At 43.6% G+C, this 20,181-nt stretch overlaps 1 protein-coding gene and 1 long non-coding RNA gene across 2 annotated transcripts in view; one reads left to right on the top strand and one right to left on the bottom strand.

Annotated features, from left to right (window-relative positions):
* The window catches only part of TBXAS1 (thromboxane A synthase 1), a 186,321-nt gene that overhangs the window by 36,555 nt on the left and 129,585 nt on the right, over positions 1-20,181 (bottom strand). Inside the window, exons 8-10 of the mRNA XM_033952350.1 lie at positions 19,461-19,609; positions 16,186-16,316; positions 8,263-8,577 (exon numbers count right to left, since the gene is read on the bottom strand). Coding sequence (XP_033808241.1) covers positions 8,263-8,577; positions 16,186-16,316; positions 19,461-19,609 — 595 coding nt within the window. The remainder of the gene's footprint in view (positions 1-8,262; positions 8,578-16,185; positions 16,317-19,460; positions 19,610-20,181) is intronic.
* Positions 1-20,181, top strand: part of LOC117363865 — a 113,371-nt gene that overhangs the window by 29,097 nt on the left and 64,093 nt on the right. The window lies entirely within an intron of this gene.

Genomic DNA, 20,181 nt, shown 5'->3' with positions numbered 1-20,181 from the left:
TGTACCTCACAAGCAGATGATGTATGTAAGAGGAAGGAGAAGAGAACCTAAAAAACACCAGAGACATTTTAAATTTGTGATATGCACAGACATAAGTACTGTGTATGGCAACATAAAATTAAAAAAAACACTGTGTGTGCTGACAGCTCTGAAAACTCGCACATCTGTCTTTTTCTCACTATTATTACTTGATATCACTTGACATCATGCTAATCTTTATATCGTAAAATAAAAATAAACATAAAAATTCCATCTGGTATAACACTTAGGTTTTCTGCTCAAAACTGATTTCCTTTATTTAAGAAGCAACACCCATTTGTGGATGGGGGGGGGGGGGGGGAAGAAAGATGATTTGACCCAGGTTTCATCTTATGTTATATGAGATGTACCATCTAATTCACTGTTTAGAAACTGATGGGAAGGGAAGCCAGCCAGAATGGGGGGAAAAAAGCAGGAAGAAAACAACAGGCAAAGTTAAAGCCAGAAATCGGAATGATTTCCCTCTAAAATGTCAACTTCTCTATTTCTTGGCTATAGTTTCTCTCTTATAGCTTGGCTAGAAAATATACAGACACCCAGGTCTCTGGCTGCTGTCAAACATATGAGGGGTAATTTCAAAGCATAGTACCTTTGTGAAATGTTCAAAAAGAGGGTCAGTTTTATAAAAGCAACAAAGATGCATAAATGGCTTTAAGGGAAAGGGGATGGGACTGTTTTGTGGTTACAATCAAAACAGTTTATATAATATTTACGAGTCCTTTTTTGGCACTTATTCATTATTAAAACAGGTTTAGCCCCAAACGTCCAAACTGTGCCGTAGTCCCACTCAAAACATGCCTCCAACACCCCCCCCCTTGAAATTTAGATGAACTACTGACAGTCGGCATAGGAGTAGAAAAAGGTGTAGAACAGACATGGGCAACTCCGGTCCTCGAGGGCCAGAATCCAATCGGGGTTTTCAGAATTTCCCCAATGAATATGAGTGAGATCTATTTGCATGCACTGCTTTCAATGCATATTCATTGGGGAAATCCTGAAAACCTGATTGGACTCCGGCCCCTCGAGGACCGGAGTTGCCCATGTCTGGTTTAGAAAATAGTTTCAAAAACGACAATTTGGATCCACCCCTAATTTAAGCACTGGGATTTATAGTAGGGTAGAGTTGGTGTAAATTCCACATTTATGGTGGAAAGTGTGAGCCCACTAAAACCTATCCATGTTATATTGCTATTAGAAATAAAACATCATAGCAGTGTACAAAGATAGCAAAATAGGCCAAATGAAAGAAATATTGGAAGGATTTGTACAGATGCACAAAAAATAGCAAAAACAAGAACAACCAACTGTGAATTATAAGGGATACAAAAGCTGCTGCTGAGATGAAAATAATTACCTGTTAGTATAATGAGGGAAAGCTTGGCTAAACAGCAAAGATGTCACTCCTGCCTTAAATCACCTATATGAGATCTCTCTAAGATCAGATGGCAATGGATTCCAAAGAGCTGGAGCCACACAACTAAAAGTGTGAGACATCTCCAATCTTAATTTGCAAGACAGAAGAGCGGGACTAGGGTGTGATTGTATGTGATGATCTTAAGGTGGCCAAACAGGTTGAAAAGATGACAGCAAAAGCTAGAAGGATGCTAGGGTGCATAGGGAGAGGTATGGCCAGTAGGAAAAAGGAGATATTGATGCCTCTACATAAGACTCTGGTGAGACCTCATTTAGAATATTGTGTACAATTCTGGAGGCTGCACCTTCAAAGAGATCTAAAAAGGATGGAGTCAGTCCAGAGGAAGGCTACTACAATGGTGTGTGGTCTTCATCGTAAGACGTATGGGGACAGACTTAAAGATCTCAATCTGTATACTTCAGAGGAAAAGTGGGAAAGTGGAGATATGATAGACGCGTTTAAATACCTATGTGGCATAAATGCGTATGAGTTGAGTCTCTTTCATTTGAAAGGAAGCTCTAGAATGAGAGGGCATGGGATGAAGTTAAGAGGTGATAGGCTCCGGAGTAATCTAAGGAAATACTTTTTTACAGAAAAGGGTGGTAGATAGCGTAGAACAGTCTCCCAGAAGAGGTGGTGGAGACAGAGACTGTGTCTGATTTCAAGAAAGCCTGGGACAGGCACGTAGGATCTCTTAGAGAGAGGAAGAGATAATGGTTACTGCGGATGGGCAGACTGGATGGGCCATTTGGCCTTTATCTGCCCTCATGTTTCTCAAAGGCTAGAATCTTGGAGAAAGGGAAATAGGGATACCGCGGGGCCAATATTCAGCCAGCAGCAGACAGTGTGGTTGAAGCCCACTGCTGGCCCTGAACCTGGAAGTTCAACATCGCGCCATTGCTGGCAACGGGTATTGAATTTCAGGTCTCATTTTTGGTTGACAGAACGTAACCGGTGAAGCCAATATTCAGTGCTAACCACTAGGCCTCCTGTTTGTGTGGCTTATTTTAACAGCTAAACTCAACGCTGAATATTGATGCTAACTGGCTATATCGTGCGAGTTTTGGACTCTTCCTTCCACCAGGAGTTGATGTACTCCACAGTTGTGACTCTAAGGAAAATACATGCATAATTTCCCTTTGAAAGTTTGTGGAAAGTCCTAAATGGAAAATGTACCCAAGGACTTTGCAGCAAAGGAGACAGTTTGAGCCATACTCTCTACACATGTAAAAGCGATTTTTTAAAAAAAAATTTTATTATTGTAGCTTTTCCTGGGAAGGGAGGAGGTGAGAGTACGGGAGGGAGAATTAGGCCTTCAACTGGCCCTGTGAAATTTCAAAAGATGTACTGTGCCTGGATTCCTTTTGAACCTGCTAGTTATTTCATAGTATATGTTGGGAACTGCTTTTGCTTCATTTTATTTCCTATACTGAAACCATTAGATTGTAGGGGGCTCATAATTGAAAGAGAAAAACGTCCAAAAACTGGCCTAAGTTAGCACTTGGATGAACATTTCTCAAAAACGTCCAAGCGCCGATAATAAAACCGGGTTTTGTACGTATTTAAAAATGACCTAGGCCTTCATAGTGCCGCTCAACGCCCAAAGCTAAACGGGGCGTTTCGGGAGGCGTGTCAAGGGCGGGGGTTGGGTGGGACGTGGGATGGCTTAGACTTAGTCGTACAGCATGTAGAACTGAAAGTTTAACAGCCTAGACGGAACTTGGCCGTTGTGACTTAGACCCTAAGTCACAAAAACTCACCTAAAGTCAGCAGATAAGCACTGCAAACACATAACACAGACCCCTCACACACTACCCCAGTGATCACCAACCCCCCCCATAAAATTTTATTCACAACTTTAAATTTTAGCCTCCAGACCATCATCACCTGGCCGCCTGGCATAGGAAAGCCTAGTTGTTCAGCCCAGAGGCATTTTAAGCCGTCTTGGGGGTGGGTTAGGGACCCATGGAGAGGAGGACCCATGCCCATAAGCCCCTGTAATCACTGCACTGATACTTAAATATGTGCACTCCCCTATACACCCCCAAAACCCTTTTGTACTGGTATATAAGTGGCTCCTGCAGCCATAAGGGCTATTGGGGTGGTAGATAAGTGGGTCTAGGGGATTCTGGAGGTGGTTTGGGGGGCTCATCATGACCTATAAGGGAGCTGTAGGGATGAGAAGCCATGGCACCCTTTTTGTGAAGTTCACAGCAGTGCCCTGTAAGGTACCCCACTATTTAGGTGGCATGTCTGGGTGTGGCAGTCCATCACCTTGCAGACCCCTCCCACATCCAACAGGGCTTGTTCTAGGCGTTTTGGACTTAGATGGAAAGTTGGACAGAAATGTGGTATTAAGATAGACGATTTAGTGGCTTGGACGATCAGATCGGCAGGACGTATAATTAGACGATTTTCGAAAGTAAAAAAAAGTTGGACGTATCTTTCGAAAATGTGTCTTAGGCTCTTTTTAACTTTGGACGACTTGTGATATGGACGTAAACGGACTTAGATGTCCCTTTCGATTATGCCCCTCCACTTAACTAGCTAAGATTAGCTACTTTCTCAATTGCTGTGTGCTTAGCTTTGTGACCCAACCAACAACTTTCATACTTCATTGTTTTATTTGTTCTATGAATTGCTTTGGTTTATTCTGAGTTGTGAATTACCTTTCTTAAATTTATATTCTCTTTTAGTGATTATTATTAGTATATGCTACATTTTTGTTATAACTTGAGTCTTAATTTTAGCATTATGATTTTGCATTATGTTTACTATATTGAGTTAATGTCAAAGTTTTGCATTGCTAATTAGTTTATTTTAAATATTTCTAAATCTGCATAGCTGTGCAAATGATATACAGTATATCAAATACTATAAATTGAAACCTGAAACTCTGGCAAAGATCAGTGAAAATAAATTATTTTTAAAAGCCTCTGGTTAAATGTATCAGGAAACTAGTTAAGCATATTTCCTAATCAGTTTATCCAGGCTTCCCCCCCCCAGCAGAGAAGGAAAACACTACTATATTGATGGGAAACAGTGCTGCTTTGCACACGACCAATTATATGCACATGATAAATTGCACATTATTTCAGCTCTATGGACCCATTCTGCATTCTTTTCTCAGCCACCCTCTCTGGAACACAATGCCTGAATGTCGCTGGCTAGTGAGAAAGAAAAACAAAAGCTATCTTGAGAGGAAGTACATGTGCTAAAGAAACACTCCCCTTGTTCTTTCAACCCAAAATAGCATTTGAGCATTGATAAAAACAGTTTACTGTAAGAAACCTAGTTAGAGCAAATTTATATATTTTTTTGTCAGCTTCTTGCTTCCTCCCTGTTCCTGTTGATTGTATGATGTATTTGTTTTTAAATGTTTTCTGTCTTTACCCGTTTGTCCACTGTTTAAGGCAGTGGTACCCCCACTCAATTCTCGAGGGCCGCATTCTAGAAAGGGATTTGGGATTTACACACTGAAATCTATTTGAACATAATGGAGGAAGTGCATGCAATACTGTAAAAACACAGAAACAGCAAAATGAAGGAAGATACAGACCTGCTGGACTATTCAGTCTGCCTGGCTGTATCTTCAACTATCCCTGCCTCTCCCTTAGAATCCTATAAGAACATAAGAAATGGCTTCGCCGGATCAGACCATAGGTCCATCCAGTCCGGCGACCCGCACCCGCGGAGGCCAAGCCAGGTGTTCCCTGTTGAGAAACCTTGTTTACTCGTATCCCTCAATTTGATTTGCGAGAAGGTGTGCATCCAACTTGTCCTTGAATCCCGGAATGGTGGTCTCCATCACGACCTCCTCCGGGAGTGCGTTCCAAGCGTCCACCACTCGTTGTGTGAAGCAGAATTTCCTGATATTTGTCCTAGGCCTGGTGCCCCTCAGCTTCAATCCATGACCTCTTGTCCGAGTCACATTGGACAATGTGAATAACGATGTTTCTTGTTCCAAGCTTGTTTGAATTTAGGTAGGCTTTGCCTCCACCACCTCCACCAGGAGGTCATTCCATGTGTCTACTAGCCTTTCTGTAAAGAATATTTCCTTACATTACTGCTAAATCTATCCCCTTTCACCTTCATCCTATGCCCCACCATTCCAGAAATTCTTTTTAAATGAAAGAAATTCGTTTCCTGTGCATTTCTACCATGGAGGTATTAAAACATCTCTGTCATATCTCCCCCCTCCTGTATTTCTTCCAAAGTATATATTCATTGTGGAATTCCTGAAAACCTACTTGAGTTGTGGCCATTAAGGATTGAGTCTTGGGCCACCTGATTTATGGGAAATACTATAATCCACTTAGTTAATACCATCATCATTCACTGCTAGGCTGTTTACCTATCAGGACCTTACATATAGAACAGACAGGGCACAAAGCCTCCCTGAATTCATACTCTGCAAAATATATGGATGTAGGATATATTGCACTGATTCACTGACTCTTTTCTGTCCCTGAGCTCTGCTCAACATCTGGGGCTCTTCCTAATTGACTTTAGGGGTGTTAAAACTCATTTCAGTGTCAGGCTGCATGAGAAAACTACATACTTTAAAGAGTCATGGGATAGGAGGCAATGTTCAATTGTGGATTAAGAATTGGTTATCGGACAGAAAACAAAGGGTAGGGTTAAATGACCATTTTTCTCAATGAAGGGGGGTAAATAGTGGTGTGTCGCAGGGATCTCTACTGGGACCAGTGCTATTTAACTTATTTATAAATTTTCTGGAAATTGGAACGACGAGGGAGGTGATTAAATTTGCAGATGACACTAAACTGTTCAAAGTTGTTAAAACTGCAGGAAATTGGAAGACTGGGTATCCAAATGGCAGATGAAATTTAATGTGGACAAATGCAAAGTGATGCACATTGGGAAGAATAATCCAAATCATAATACCGGATGCTAGGGTCCACCTTGGGGGTCAGCGCTCATGAAAAAGATCTGGGTAGCATCATGGACAATATGTTGCAACCTTATGCCCAATGTGTGGCGGTGGCCAAGAAAACAAACAATATGCTAGGAATTATTAGAAAAGGGTTTGTAAACAAGACTAAGAATGTTATAATGCTTCTGTATCGCTCAATGGTGTAACCTCACCTTGAGTACTACATTCAGTTCTGATCTCCTTAGCTCATAAAAGATATAGCAGCACTAGAAAAGGTTCAATGAAGAGCGACCAAAATGATATAGGGGATGGAATTCCTCTCGTATGAAGAAAGAGAGGTTAGGGCTCTTCGATTTGGAAAAGAGACGGCTGAGGGGAGATAGGATTGAAGTCTACAAAATCCTGAGTGGTGTAGAACGGGTACAAGTGGATCGATTTTTTTTGTTGTTGTTGTTTATTTGTTTGTTTTTTAACTGAATCAAGATTTACAAAGACTAGGGGACACTTGAAGTTAGAGTGATACTTTTAAAACCAATAAGAGGAAATATTTTTTCACTGACAATAGTTAAGCTCTGGAATGCGTTGCTAGAGGATATGGTAAGAGCGGTAAATGTAGCTAGTTTTAATAAAGGTTTGGGCAAGTTCCTGGAGGAAAAGTCCATAAACTGCTGTTGTGACAGATATGGGAGAAGACTGGAAATAGGGGTGCAATGTCAGTCCAGAACGACAGCCACGGCTCTAAACTTCAAAAAAAGGAAATTACGAAGGGATGAGATGCATGGTAGGGAAGAAAATTAAGAAGAGGATAAACACTATAAAGACGCTGGAGCAAACTTGGTCTCTTTTTAAGGATACGGTCACCAAGGCGCAAAATCTATATATACCATGTATCAACAAGTGATCAAAGAAGAAAAAGAATAAAGAACCGGCGTGGCTCACTGTAGAGGTTAAGGAAGTGATCAAAGACAAAAAAAACCTCATTTAAGGAATGGAAAAGATCAAAAACGGATGAAAACTGGAATAAGCACAAACAACATCAATGCAGGCGCCATAAAGGGTAAAAGTGGCAAAAAGAGACTATGAAGAAAAAATAACCAAGGAGTGCTCCCTTTATTCCTTGACGGCAGATAAGGGCCATAGCCCATCAAGTCTGCCCACTCTGCTGACCCACCCCCTTAGTCTATTCTCCTAGAGATCCCGCTCCTAATGACCCATCCCCTTAACTATACCCTCTTAGGGATCCCACATGGGCATCCCATTTACTCTTAACAGCGTGCAAGATTTTAAGAGTAAATGGGATGCCCATGTGGGATCCCTAAGAGGGTAGAGTTAAGGGGATGGGTCATTAGGAACGGGATCTCTAGGAGAATAGACTAAGGGGGTGGGTCAGCAGAGTGGGCAGACTTGATGGGCTATGGCCCTTATCTGCCATCATTTTTCTATGTTTCTATGTTCTTTCGAAATATTAAAGGGAAACGACCCACGAAGGAAGCAGTGGGACCGTTGGATGATCAAGGAATAAAGGGAGCGCTAAAGGAGGACAAAGCAATCGCAGATAGACTGAACACATTTTTTGCGTTTGTATTTACCAAAGAGGATATACACAGCATACCGGAACCCATCAAGCTATACGCTGGAAGCGAAAACAGGAAACTGACAAGGTTTACGGTCAGTCTAGAAGAGGTAAAAAGGCAGATCGATAGGCTTAAGAGCGATAAATCCCTGGGACCGGATGGCATCCATCCGAGGGTCATCCAGGAACTGAAAGGGACCATAGCTGAACTGCTTCAACTAATAGCCAATCTGTCGATCAAATCAGGAAAGATTCCGATGGACTGGAAGGTTGCGAATGTTACGCCGATCTTCAATAAAGGTTAACTAGTGTAAGAAAAAAAAAAAAAAGACAACTCACGTGTTTTTCAGTGAATTCATCCACCTCTCTCAACAGCTTCTCCTGGCAGTCTGGGTTGGTGGCCAACAGGTAAGTGGCAAAAGAAAGGGTATTACAGGTGGTCTCATAACCTGCAATAAGGAAGATAAATGCTTGGCCTAAGATTTCATCCTCTGTCAAGGTCTTCTGCGCCCTCTTTAGAAGAGGTGTCCTACTGGATGGCTCCTTATTCTGGGGTGAAAGATCAGCTTGGTTGACAATGTCAAAATGGTCCGTGTCAATGGCATCATTGGAGTTGCGAGCATCAAGCATCAGCTGCAGGAAATCTTGACGTCTCTGCCAATGCCATGAGAGAAATACACAAGCATTTACAATGCAGATTAAGCACACATCATCATGTGAACATCAACAAAACACACTCGCAAAATACAATGAAATATGGTCAGAACAAAATATAGAGATGTTAACGTAATCCAGAAAGGAGCTCTCTGGCAAACATAATTTAATCCAGAAAATAAAATTCTGGCATTGTTAACATAATACAAGATAAAATACACTCAGATATGGTGCCCACATAGGGCTACCATGTTTGTGAGGACAAAAAAGAGGACATGTGGCTTGAGCCCACCCCTACCAAACCCCAAACACACAGTGCAGTCACCTTGCTATGCCTCCCACACACCCAACAGCTGTTTGATCGTCCAGACCACTAAGTCGTCTATCTTTATACTCCATTCTCATCCAAAAATTTGTCCAAGTCAAAAACACCTAGAACAAGATCTTTTGGATGTAAGCGGGGTCAGCAAAGTAATGGACTAGACACCCAGACATGGCAACAGAGTAGTGGGGCACCTTACATGGCACTGCTGTGAACTTCACAAAAAGGGTGCCACATAAACATTTCACCACAACTCCCTTATAAGTCATGGTGAGCCCCCCCAAAACCTACTAAATCTACATGTCTACCACCCCAATAGCTCTTATGGCTGCAGGTGTCATTTATATGGCAGTACAATAGGGTTTTGAGGGGTGCACATGTTTCACCATGAGTGGCTTATGGGCCTGGGTCTTCCTCTCTATGGTTCACTAGCCCACCCCCCAGACTACTTAAGCCATCTCTTTGCAGCTCTATTAGGCTTTCCTATGCCAGCTGCTGATGTTCTGGAGGCAGGTATGAACATTTTTATTTTGGTTTTTATGGTATTGTGTGTGTATGTGGGGGGGGGTGTCAGTGATCACTGGGGGAATGTGTGGAGGTCTGTACTTTGTGTCTGCAGTGGTTATCTGGTCACTTTGGATATCTTCTGGGCATTTAGACCTGTTTTTAGATCGCCTAAGTTAGTGGTTCCCAACCCTGTCCTGGAAGACCACCGGGCCAATCGGGTTTTCAGGCTAGCCCTAATGAATATGCATGAGAGAGATTTGCATATAATGGAAGTGATAGGCATGCAAATCTGCTCCATGAATATTCATTAGGGCTATCCTGAAAACCTGATTGGCCTGGTGGTCCTCCAGGACAGGGTTGGGAACCACTGGCCTAAGTCACCATGTACAAGTTCCGTCTAGACCAGGGGTGTCAAAGTCCCTCCTCGAGGGCCGTAATCCAGTCGGGTTTTCAGGATTTCCCCAATGAATATGCATTGAAAGCAGTGCATGCACATAGATCTCATGCATATTCATTGGGGAAATCCTGAAAACCCGACTGGATTCCGGCCCTCGAGGACCGACTTTGACACCTGTGGTCTAGACAGTCTCAATAAACTTTTGGTTATACTTGCAGTACGCCTAAGTCCAGGTCAGTCCATGTCCTGCCCAAATCCCGCCCTCACCACTCCTCCTAAAATGCCCCTTTCAGCTCTGGGCATACAGCAACACTGAAAAGGCCTAAGCTGCTTTTAGATACGTCTAAAACCCGTTTCGATTATCAGCAATTGGAAGACCTGTCTTTTTGATTGTCCAAGTGCTGATTTAGGTGGGATTTTAGATGTATTTCCGTTTCAATTATGAGACCCATAATGTTTGTTTTTATAGGTTTGTTGTGAGATGATTATGATTGTTGAACTTAATTATCAAATGCTTGAGTAAGGGGAAACGGGCTAAAGGTTGGAGATTTAATTAAAGGCGTCAGAAGGCTGAAGGATAATCTAGGTCAGTGTTTCCCAAGTTGTTCATGAATACTCCCTTGCCAATCAGGTTTCCAGGATATCCATAATGAATATGCATGAATTTGATTTGCATATACTGCCTCTATTATATGCAGATCTCTTTCATGCCTATTCATTGTGGATATCCTGAAATATTGATTGGCAAGAGGGTACTCATAAGAACATAAGCAATGCCTCTGCTGGGTCAGACTTGAGGTCCATCATGCCCAGCAGTCCGCTCACGCTGCGGCCCAACAGGTCAAGGTCCTCTATCTATACCCCTCCATCCCCTTTTCCAGCAGGAAGTTGTACAAACCTTTCTTAAACCCCAGTACCGTACTCTGCCCTATTACGTCCTCTGGAAGCGCATTCCAGGTGTCCACCACTCGTTGGGTAAAGAAGAACTTCCTAGCATTCGTTTTGAATCCGTCCCCTTTCAACTTTTCCAAATGCCCTCTTGTTCTCTTATTTTTCAAAAGTTTGAAGAATCTGTCCCTCTCTACTCTCTCTATGCCCTTCATGATCTTGTAAGTCTCTATCATATCCCCTCTAAGTCTCCTCTTCTCCAGGGAAAAGAGTCCCAGTTCCTCCAATCTTTCTCTATCTATCTCTCTCTATTTCTGTCTCTCTCTCTCTTTCTCTCTCTCTCTCTCTCTATTTCTCTCTGTCTCCCTTTCTCTCTCTCTTTCTGTCCCTCTCTACTCTCTCTATGCCCTTCATGATCTTGTAAGTCTCTATCATATCCCCTCTAAGTCTCCTCTTCTCCAGGGAAAAGAGTCCCAGTTCCTCCAATCTTTCTCTATCTATCTCTCTCTATTTCTGTCTCTCTCTCTTTCTCTCTCTCTCTCTCTCTCTCTCTATTTCTCTCTGTCTCCCTTTCTCTCTCTCTTTCTGTCCCTCTCTACTCTCTCTATGCCCTTCATGATCTTGTAAGTCTCTATCATATCCCCTCTAAGTCTCCTCTTCTCCAGGGAAAAGAGTCCCAGTTCCTCCAATCTTTCTCTATCTATCTCTCTCTATTTCTGTCTCTCTCCCCTTTCTCTCTTTCTCTCTCTCTCTCTCTGTCTCCCTTTCTCTCTCTCTTTCTGTCCCTCTCTACTCTCTCTATGCCCTTCATGATCTTGTAAGTCTCTATCATATCCCCTCTAAGTCTCCTCTTCTCCAGGGAAAAGAGTCCCAGTTTCTCCAATCTCTCAGCATATGAAAGGTTTTCCATCCCTTTTATCAGACGTGTCGCTCTCCTCTGAACTCTCAAGTAATGCCATATCCTTCTTAAGGTACGGCGACCAATACTGGACGCAGTACTCCAGATGCGGACGCACCATCGCCCGATACTACGGCACGATAACTTCTTTTGTTCTGGTTGTAATACCCATCTTGATTATACCTAGCATTCTATTCACTCTCTTAGCGGCTGCCGCGCACTGTGCCGATGGCTTCATTGTCATATCCACCATTACCCCCCAAGTCCCTTTACTCCAGGACTGAATTGGGAAACACTGACCTTGGGTGCCTAATATACTTGCCTAATGTTTGTGCCAGCTCTGATGAAAGGCTTGTAATTTAAACAATTATTCACGAAGACAATGATGCACTGAGAATGTGCAAGTTCAAAAGCATCGGACAGCTTAACAGCAAAAACAGGTTTGGAAAGGGTAGTATGGTAAATGCTGCTTGGAACTATGAGTCCAGAATGAGGGTGGGCAATATTGGTCCTCGAGGTCCACAATCCAGTTGAATTTGCAGGATTTCCCCAATGAATATGCATGAGATCTATTTGCATGCAAACAGATCTCATGCAAATTCACTGGGGAAATCCTAAAAATCTGATTGGGTTGTAGCCCTCAAGGACCGGGGTTGCCCACCCCTGACGCAACCTTTACTGTCAAGCTAGTAACTAAACCATTATTGTGCCAAGGGCTGTGTGAGAGGTGTGGTCACACCGTGTGCTAATATGGAAGTGTCCTATAACTGCCTACCATCTCCTCTCATTGGTAATGGCAAAGTGGGCGGAACACCAGTGATCTTCGGCATAGAGAATGACACGTTGACAGAATTCATCACCGTTTCTGGCCCCATGGATAACCGCGGAAACCATCTCTACGTCATGCTTTAGAGAGGGAAGAATATGAATATGAATAGAAAGAAAGAAAGATGACGGCAGATAAGGGCTACAGCCCATCAAGTCTGCCCATACCATTGACCCCCTTTTAAGTCTACTGGCCCCCTTAACTCTACTGACCTGCTCTATTAAGTCTATATCCTAGCGACCCTATTCATTGGTATGACTCTCGCAGTGATCCCACATAGGTATCCCATTTATTCTTGAAGTCTGGGATACTGTGGGCTTCGATCACCTGTACTGGAAGCTTGTTCCAATGCTCTATCACTCGTTCCGTGAAGAAGTACTTCCTGACGTCTCCACGAAACTTCCCTCCCCTGAGTTTGAGCGGATGTCCTCTTGTGTTCGAGGGTCCTTTGAGAAGAAAGATATCATCTTCCACCTCGACCCGTCCCGTGATGTATTTAAATGTCTCAATCATGTCTCCCCTCTCCCTACGCTCCTCGAGAGTATAGAGCTGCAATTTGTTCAGTCTCTCTTCGTACGAGAGACCCTTTAGCCCCGAGACCATCCTGGTGGCCATCCGCTGAACCGACTCAATTCTGAGCACATCTTTACGGTAATGTGGCCTCCAAAATTGCATACAGTATTCTAGATGAGGTCTCACCATGGCTCTGTATAATGGCATCATGACCTCAGGCTTCCTGTTGACGAAACTTCTCTTGATACAACCCATCATCTGCCGTGCCTTAGATGAAGCCTTCTCCACTTGGGCACAGGCACTGACGCTCAAGCCTTGCACTGAAGAATGCTGGTGTAGAAGGACTGAGGTTGAGATAGACACTAGAGAATGACAGTCTTTGGTATGAAGAGCAAAAATTGTGATGTCATAATGTCTCATTCCACCAATTAGAGCCAAGCTTATCAGTGATATCACAATGGCTTCATTATCTTATACTTGGCTCACATAAGAATCAGAGTATGAATGGGCACAGCCACTGACCCTCATGCCTTGCATTGAAGAATGCTGGTGTAGATTGACTGAGACAGACGCTAAAGAATGATAGTCTCTCCTATCCAGAGCAGATAGTGTGATGTCATAATGCCTTATTCCACCAATGCCTAAGAAACAATCACATCAGTGATGTCACAATGGGTTCATGATCCTATACTTGGCTCACATAAGAATCAGAGTATGAATGGGCACAACCACTGACCCTCATGCCTTGCATTGAAGAATGCTGGTGTAGAAGGACTGAGACAGTCATAATGATGTCATAATGCCTTATTCCACCAATGCCTAAGAAACAATCACATCAGTGATGTCACAATGGGTTCATGATCCTATACTTGGCTCACATAAGAATCAGAGTATGAATGGGCACAACCACTGACCCTCATGCCTTGCATTGAAGAATGCTGGTGTAGAAGGACTGAGACAGTCATAATGATGTCATAATGCCTTATTCCACCAATGCCTAAGAAACAATCACATCAGTGATGTCACAATGGGTTCATGATCCTATACTTGGCTCACATAAGAATCAGAGTATGAATGGGCACAACCACTGACCCTCATGCCTTGCATTGAAGAAAGCTGGTGTAGAAGGACCGAGGGTACGGGAACGGTGATGAATTCTGTCATTCTCTAGGCATACAAGGTACAACTATAGCTTAGTCTGATCTTGAACTAAACATTTATCAAGTCAAGGAGGCGCTATAGCCCCATAGCATTAAGCACAGTAATATTACTTCTAACTCAAAATGCTCACAGCACTACATCCTTTCTTGTAAAAGAATAACAGGGAATGGGGTGAAGGATACAGAGGAAAGAAAAGTTCCAGGGAGGGGCTGTAAGATGCTGGGAGCAGTTATAATTTTATGTGCACCAAAGGATTGTTCTAATCATGTTTAAATACTCTTTTACATGACAGGGGACAAGGTGCAGCCCAGACAGAAACATATTTTATACATTTTGGCACTACTGCCAACAAAGTACTCATGACTTAGGACACAGTTCACAGAGTCCACGATGCAGTACATGCTCTCTCTTACCAGCTCCAGAAGAGTCTTTAGGGGGGGGGGACCTTTGTGGTACATTGTGTTTAAAATCTCTGGCAAGGAAACTAGATCTCTTCAGCCAAAATGTATAAAAGATGGTCTGCATAAGGGAAGAGGAGGATCTGCTTTTTACAGAGGAACGGATGATGGGGCGGAAGCTGCCTGGACGAGTCTTAAGGAGCAAGAACAATAGGACAGCAAAGGGTCAGTGCTTGCTCCCAAATGAAGGAATTTCTATCACTTAACCAGATGTGGAAAGCAGACTTGCTAGGACAAGTAGTAATAATGGGAGGCCTTAATTACTCTGGAATAATGAAACAAAACAAATGAACAAGTGTGTAGAGAATGACACGAGGAGATTTCTCTCTGTCCCTGTCCCATTCCTGTAAGCTCTGCCTTAACCGTACAAGCCTTGAACACTTATGATTTTAAAGTGTCTGAGGCTTGTGCAGACGAGGGCAGAGCTTAGCCATTGGTGGAATGAGGCATTATGACATCACAATCTGAGCTCTAGAATGTTGCTGTCTATGATTTTAAAGTGTTTGAGGCTTGTGCAGACGAGGGCGGAGCTTAGGCATTGGTGGAATGAGGCATTATGACATCACAATCCGGTTTGGCTCCCGTCTGTCCGGCCAACTATACAAAGGTACGGGGAAGGGGGGTGGGGGTGTCGTGGGGGTTGGCCAGGGGGGTCGCGGGTCGGCTGAGGGGGCGGTCGGAGGTTCTTGGGGGGGGCGGTCGTTGGGGGGAGGGGGGTTTGCGTCGAGGGCAGGAGGGCCTGGGATCCCTCCTGCCCGTAATGTAGTGCGGGGTGGGGGTAGGGGGTCGCCGTGGCCAGGAGGGTTTGGGCTCCCTCCTGGCCCGAACAACTACCGGGGGGGGGGGGGTTCGCAAGAGCCAGGAGGACTTGGGCTCCCTCCTGGCCCGATATTGTCGGGGAGTTGGGGAGTCGGCGGGGCAAGAGGGCTTGAGCTCCCTCTTGCCCCGATCGTGTCGGGGAGTCGGGACCGCTAAGAGGAAGCAGCAGGACACCGGTAGGAGCTTCTACATGATGGGGGGGTCGGGAGGCTGTGGGGGTGCGGGCGGTCCTTCAGGGTGGGGGTGCGGGTGCGAGTGGGAGTGCGTGCGAGCGGTCCTTCGGGGTGGGGGTGCGAGCGGTCCTGGGGGGGGGGTGAATCGGACGTCGGGGGGGGCATCAGGCTTTCAGGGTGGGAACAGGACTTCAAGGGGGAGAGGAGAGTCGGGCGGGCGAAAGGAGAGTTGGGGTGGCCAGAGGAGAGTCAGGCGGCGACGGGAGAGTCGGGCAGCATGCGCGGTATACGGGTGTGCGCGGTATATAAAAATTTCTGTACATAAATTTGTGTTTTTTGCGCGCTATACCCGTGTGCGCGTTTTACACGGGTGCGCGTTATCTATGTGAAAATACGGTATATATATATATATATATAAAATATGCATGTATAAAGCAACTCTGCCCCTTCTCCATCCAAACTTTGGCCTCAAGAATGTCTATACAGTCTACACATATAAGTTTATGCCATCTTGTCCAATTTGCAGATTTATGTATGTATACTGTTGCACAATTTTATAAAAGCCTTTTTTTTTCATGTAAAACAAACTTGCACGGGAGGAAAAATCTTAACAATATTCTCCCCTGCATATAGAAAGAGATGTTACCTCATTTGGTGGTTGCTGGTCTCTCAGTGCAATGAGGCTCTTGATGACGCTGACAAAGAAATTACCGATTTTCGATTGTCTCTTGTTGGGTAGAATTTTTACAAGAGGGATCATTATAAATGGAAATGTCACTTAAAGAAAAAAAAGAAAGATAGAAACCAATTCAAGAAGAATCAACAACTGTACCCCCCTCTGTTATACCAGCAATTTCTCTATCAGATATTGTTTACTCATCTCCATACTTATCCCAATGCCCCATTTGTGAAAATTATTGACCTCTCCCTCAGAAAGGAGGAGGAAAAAAGCTGGAAGTCTCAGCTCTTACTCAACAGTGACATCTACTGAGTAGTTTAAGGGTATGCTTGCTTAAGATTCTGGAAGGAGCCTTAGCCAATGCCCCTCAGCAGGTTACAATGGCACTAATGATGGATGGGTTTAAAGGGAAGAGGAATGAACTTACAAACAGGGGCAAATCTGGGCAGATGGAAATGAATGTGCAACGTGCTTCAGTTTTACCCTGCTTTCCCATCATAAATGACTGAATTGGGGAGGGGGCAAAAGGAATGAAAGCCCTAGGTCAGAGGTGGGGAACCTTTTCATGTTGGAAGGCTGCATTAATTTGGCTGTAATCAAATAAGGCCGCAATTCAAGAAACCTCAATTAGGTATACTTAAAAATGTACATTATTTTGTAAAAATCCAACGTAATACTTAATAGTTCAAAAAAATCAAAATTATTTTTTAATTTTAAAGTTAACTAACCTTTTAATGAGTTTATTGTGTCTGCTTTTTGTTGGAAAGCCTACATTTAAAGTGTCTGTTAGTAAAAGTAGACGCGATTCTCTACAGGGCGCCAATGCATTATTGGCATCTTTTAGAGAATCAGGCCCTGAATGACTTCCCTTTTTCCCTGAGTATATAAGCTACTTTATAATTTTGCTTCAGTGGCATTATTTCCAGGTCTAATTGCTGCTTGAAAGAATTGTCTTTACTTTTGCTTTTCATCTTTCAATTTCTGCAATACAACCTTTCATGACTCTCCCTCTAATTTAAAATATTTGTGGTCCTTATGAGTGTTATAATGCTGATGAGCATTGAATTTTTTAAATGTTGATTTTGCAGTATTACAAAGCAAGCAAATCATCTTATCTTCAGCAGAAACAAGATAATATTGCAATTCCCAATACTCATTAAAAAAAACCTGTTTTCTTTGTTCAGTATTCTTTTCGTCTTCTTTGACATGAGGGGCTGTTAAGCAGACAGAATTTAAAAATACTGTCGAGCTGTGCAACTATTCACAAATTCCACTTCAAAAACTGATAACAGACTGGCATACTCAACCCCCATAAATTCTCACCAACCAGCCTTGTGCGGTAGTGGCTCTAGTCAGGTGGGGGAAGATAAGACTAGCATTGCAGCCATTAATTTAGCCCTTATGGCTTACTAATGTTCTCATCTAGGAGGATTATTTTGTTTAAACTTATTTTATTCTTTGGTATTTTAAATACATTCATTTTAAAAATAAAAATATAAAAGGCGAACAAAAATGTATTAATAAAAATAAAAGGATTTCTGCTGTAAAATATGGATTCAGCCTGGGCCAATCACACCTTAGGGTCAGTGGGGATGGGCGGACCCGCTATGCCTAAGGCCTGATTGGTCCAGGCTTCTAGAGTCTGGGCCAGTCAGGCCTTAGACTTAGCTGGGATGGGCCGGGAAGGGGCGGGTCCATCTCATTCGACAAGGCGGGCCTGTCGGCTGGACGGCAGCAAGACCCGTCCAGCCGACCAACATTTAAAAGTTAGTTGGGGGGGGGGAGGTTAGGGGAGTCATTGGGGGGGGGAGGTCTTTAGCATGGGGGTCCAGAGAGGGGTCTGGCTTTCTGGCAGGAGGGGTTCGGCACCCTCCTGCCAGCAATTGTGAATTTGGGGAGGGCGGCGTTCCGGCAGGAGGTGTTCGGCACCCTCCTGCCGGTGATCGGACAGGCAGCCGCGGCCGCTACACTTATTGCGGCAGGGAGATCCCTTGCCACGATAAGTATAGCGGCCGCGTCTACTTATAATGTAGGCCAGCATTTTGCTGGCCTACATTTTAAGCGTCACTTCCTCTACTAGGAGACGCATTGGTCCGCTTAGGTTCTCCTAAGGCCCTTAGGCGAGCTTAGGTGTCTTGCGGGCCTCTCTAGGCTCCCGGATGCACCTTCAATATAGGCAGCCTGCCTGGGGAGCATTTTTTTTTTAAAACGTGCATCCCGATTGGTTGATTAGACAGCTGTAGGATGCCTACAGCTGCCTAAAATCGGAACGGCACTTTTCAGAATCAGGGCCTTAGGGCACAAGTTTTCCATAAAGAATCATCCTTTATAATACCAAAGGCCTCTAAATAGTTGGTCCAAAATCTTCTCTCTTGCAGTTAATACATAAATAATTTTTCACTTTCTGCATGTTGCACTGTTTTCAGCTGTGAATAGCTGAAATTATCAGAAGCAATTAAGGAAAGATTTATAAACTATAGTTTATAACTATTTCCTTAATTGCTTCTAATAATTTCAGATAATCCATATTTTGGATTTGTAGGTACTTACCTCATGCAAAGTTATCATTTCTTTAATAAGACATGAACTATTTTTTTCTACAGCCCTCCAAGTACCTACAAATCCAAAATGTGGCCCCGCAAAGGGTTTGAGTTGGAGACCACTGCTTTAGACTCACAATTTAAAACAACACATATATTGCAGGGGAAAGGTAGAAGCCAAAATTACAGGTATTGTACTACAATCATCTTAAGAAGATTGCATAATCATTACAGAGAGGCGTAGAGGTAGATGATAAAGGTCTGTGCAAAGAGATACGTTTTGAGCAGTTTTCTAAATTGCAGCAAGTTCCCACAGAACCTCAAGGTGCATGGCCCAGGGCCCAGGGCCGGCCCAGCAGTAGAAAAACAAGATTTTTTAGTTTGCACATATCGGACACTGTTCAATTTTCCTGTATCAAGTAGCAGACGGTTCTCAGATCTCAATGCTCTTGATGGCTTATACAACCGCAGGCATTTAGACAAATAATTAGACAGGATATCATAGACACCCTGTTGGACAAGTTTTAAGATCTTAAATTGAACACGGAATGATATCGGTAGCCAATGTAATTTGTTTTAAGATAGACGAAATGTGTTCATAACGAGACACTCCCATCAGCATCCGAGCCGCTGAGTTCTGAACAGTCTGTGCCACAGGGCCGATTCTCATAGAGAAATGAAAAGACAGTATCCCATACTTACTGATTAGGACAACAATAGGCTTCATAATGGAAAATTCAAAGAACATTTTACTGTGTTTGACAAAGGGATCATTCGGGTTCTTCTGAGAATCCACTTGAGTACCAAAAGCCACACTAGCAACAACATCCATTGTGAAGCAGCCATAGCATCTAGAACACAGATTAAAAAGAAGATTGTCATCACCACCTTACAACTTTATTAATTTTCTTAGTCATTTAATATTTTTCTTCCACGAAGAACAATTTTGAGCCTTCGTGATTAGTTCACTACAGTCAAAGGGAAATTTTGTATAGGACACCGGTTTCTACAGCCACAGAATCGTGTGTGCCTTAAGGGACAGACGCCTAATCCTGCCTAACCACCCTGATTCTCTAATCAGCACCCATGTCACGGGTGCCAGTTAGAGAATCGCGTTGCCGCTGAACTAATCATGGCAAAGGAATCTCCCTGCCACAATCAACTGAATGGCAGTGATACCCCCCTCCCCCAGGACATTGTCCATGGCAGGAGGGACGACCAATTCTTCCTGCTGCTACCCCCAAACCCCCACCCGACACTGTCAGTGGCAGGCCATTCCCATGGCCTTTGGTATCTGGCAATCAGAGTCTTAGGCCCCTCCCGGGGAATCCCAGGATGCACCAGGAAGGGGAAGGCCCACCAATGTGATGAGGCAGGCCTGGTGGCCAGAGGAAGTAGGCATCACTCCAGTCCACCCTAATAC

This window comes from Geotrypetes seraphini, chromosome 7 (genome assembly GCF_902459505.1).
Source record: "Geotrypetes seraphini chromosome 7, aGeoSer1.1, whole genome shotgun sequence".
NCBI lineage: Eukaryota > Metazoa > Chordata > Amphibia > Gymnophiona > Dermophiidae > Geotrypetes > Geotrypetes seraphini.
The sequence above is the reverse complement of the archived record's forward strand: the minus strand, read 5'-3'. Positions and strand labels throughout refer to the sequence as shown.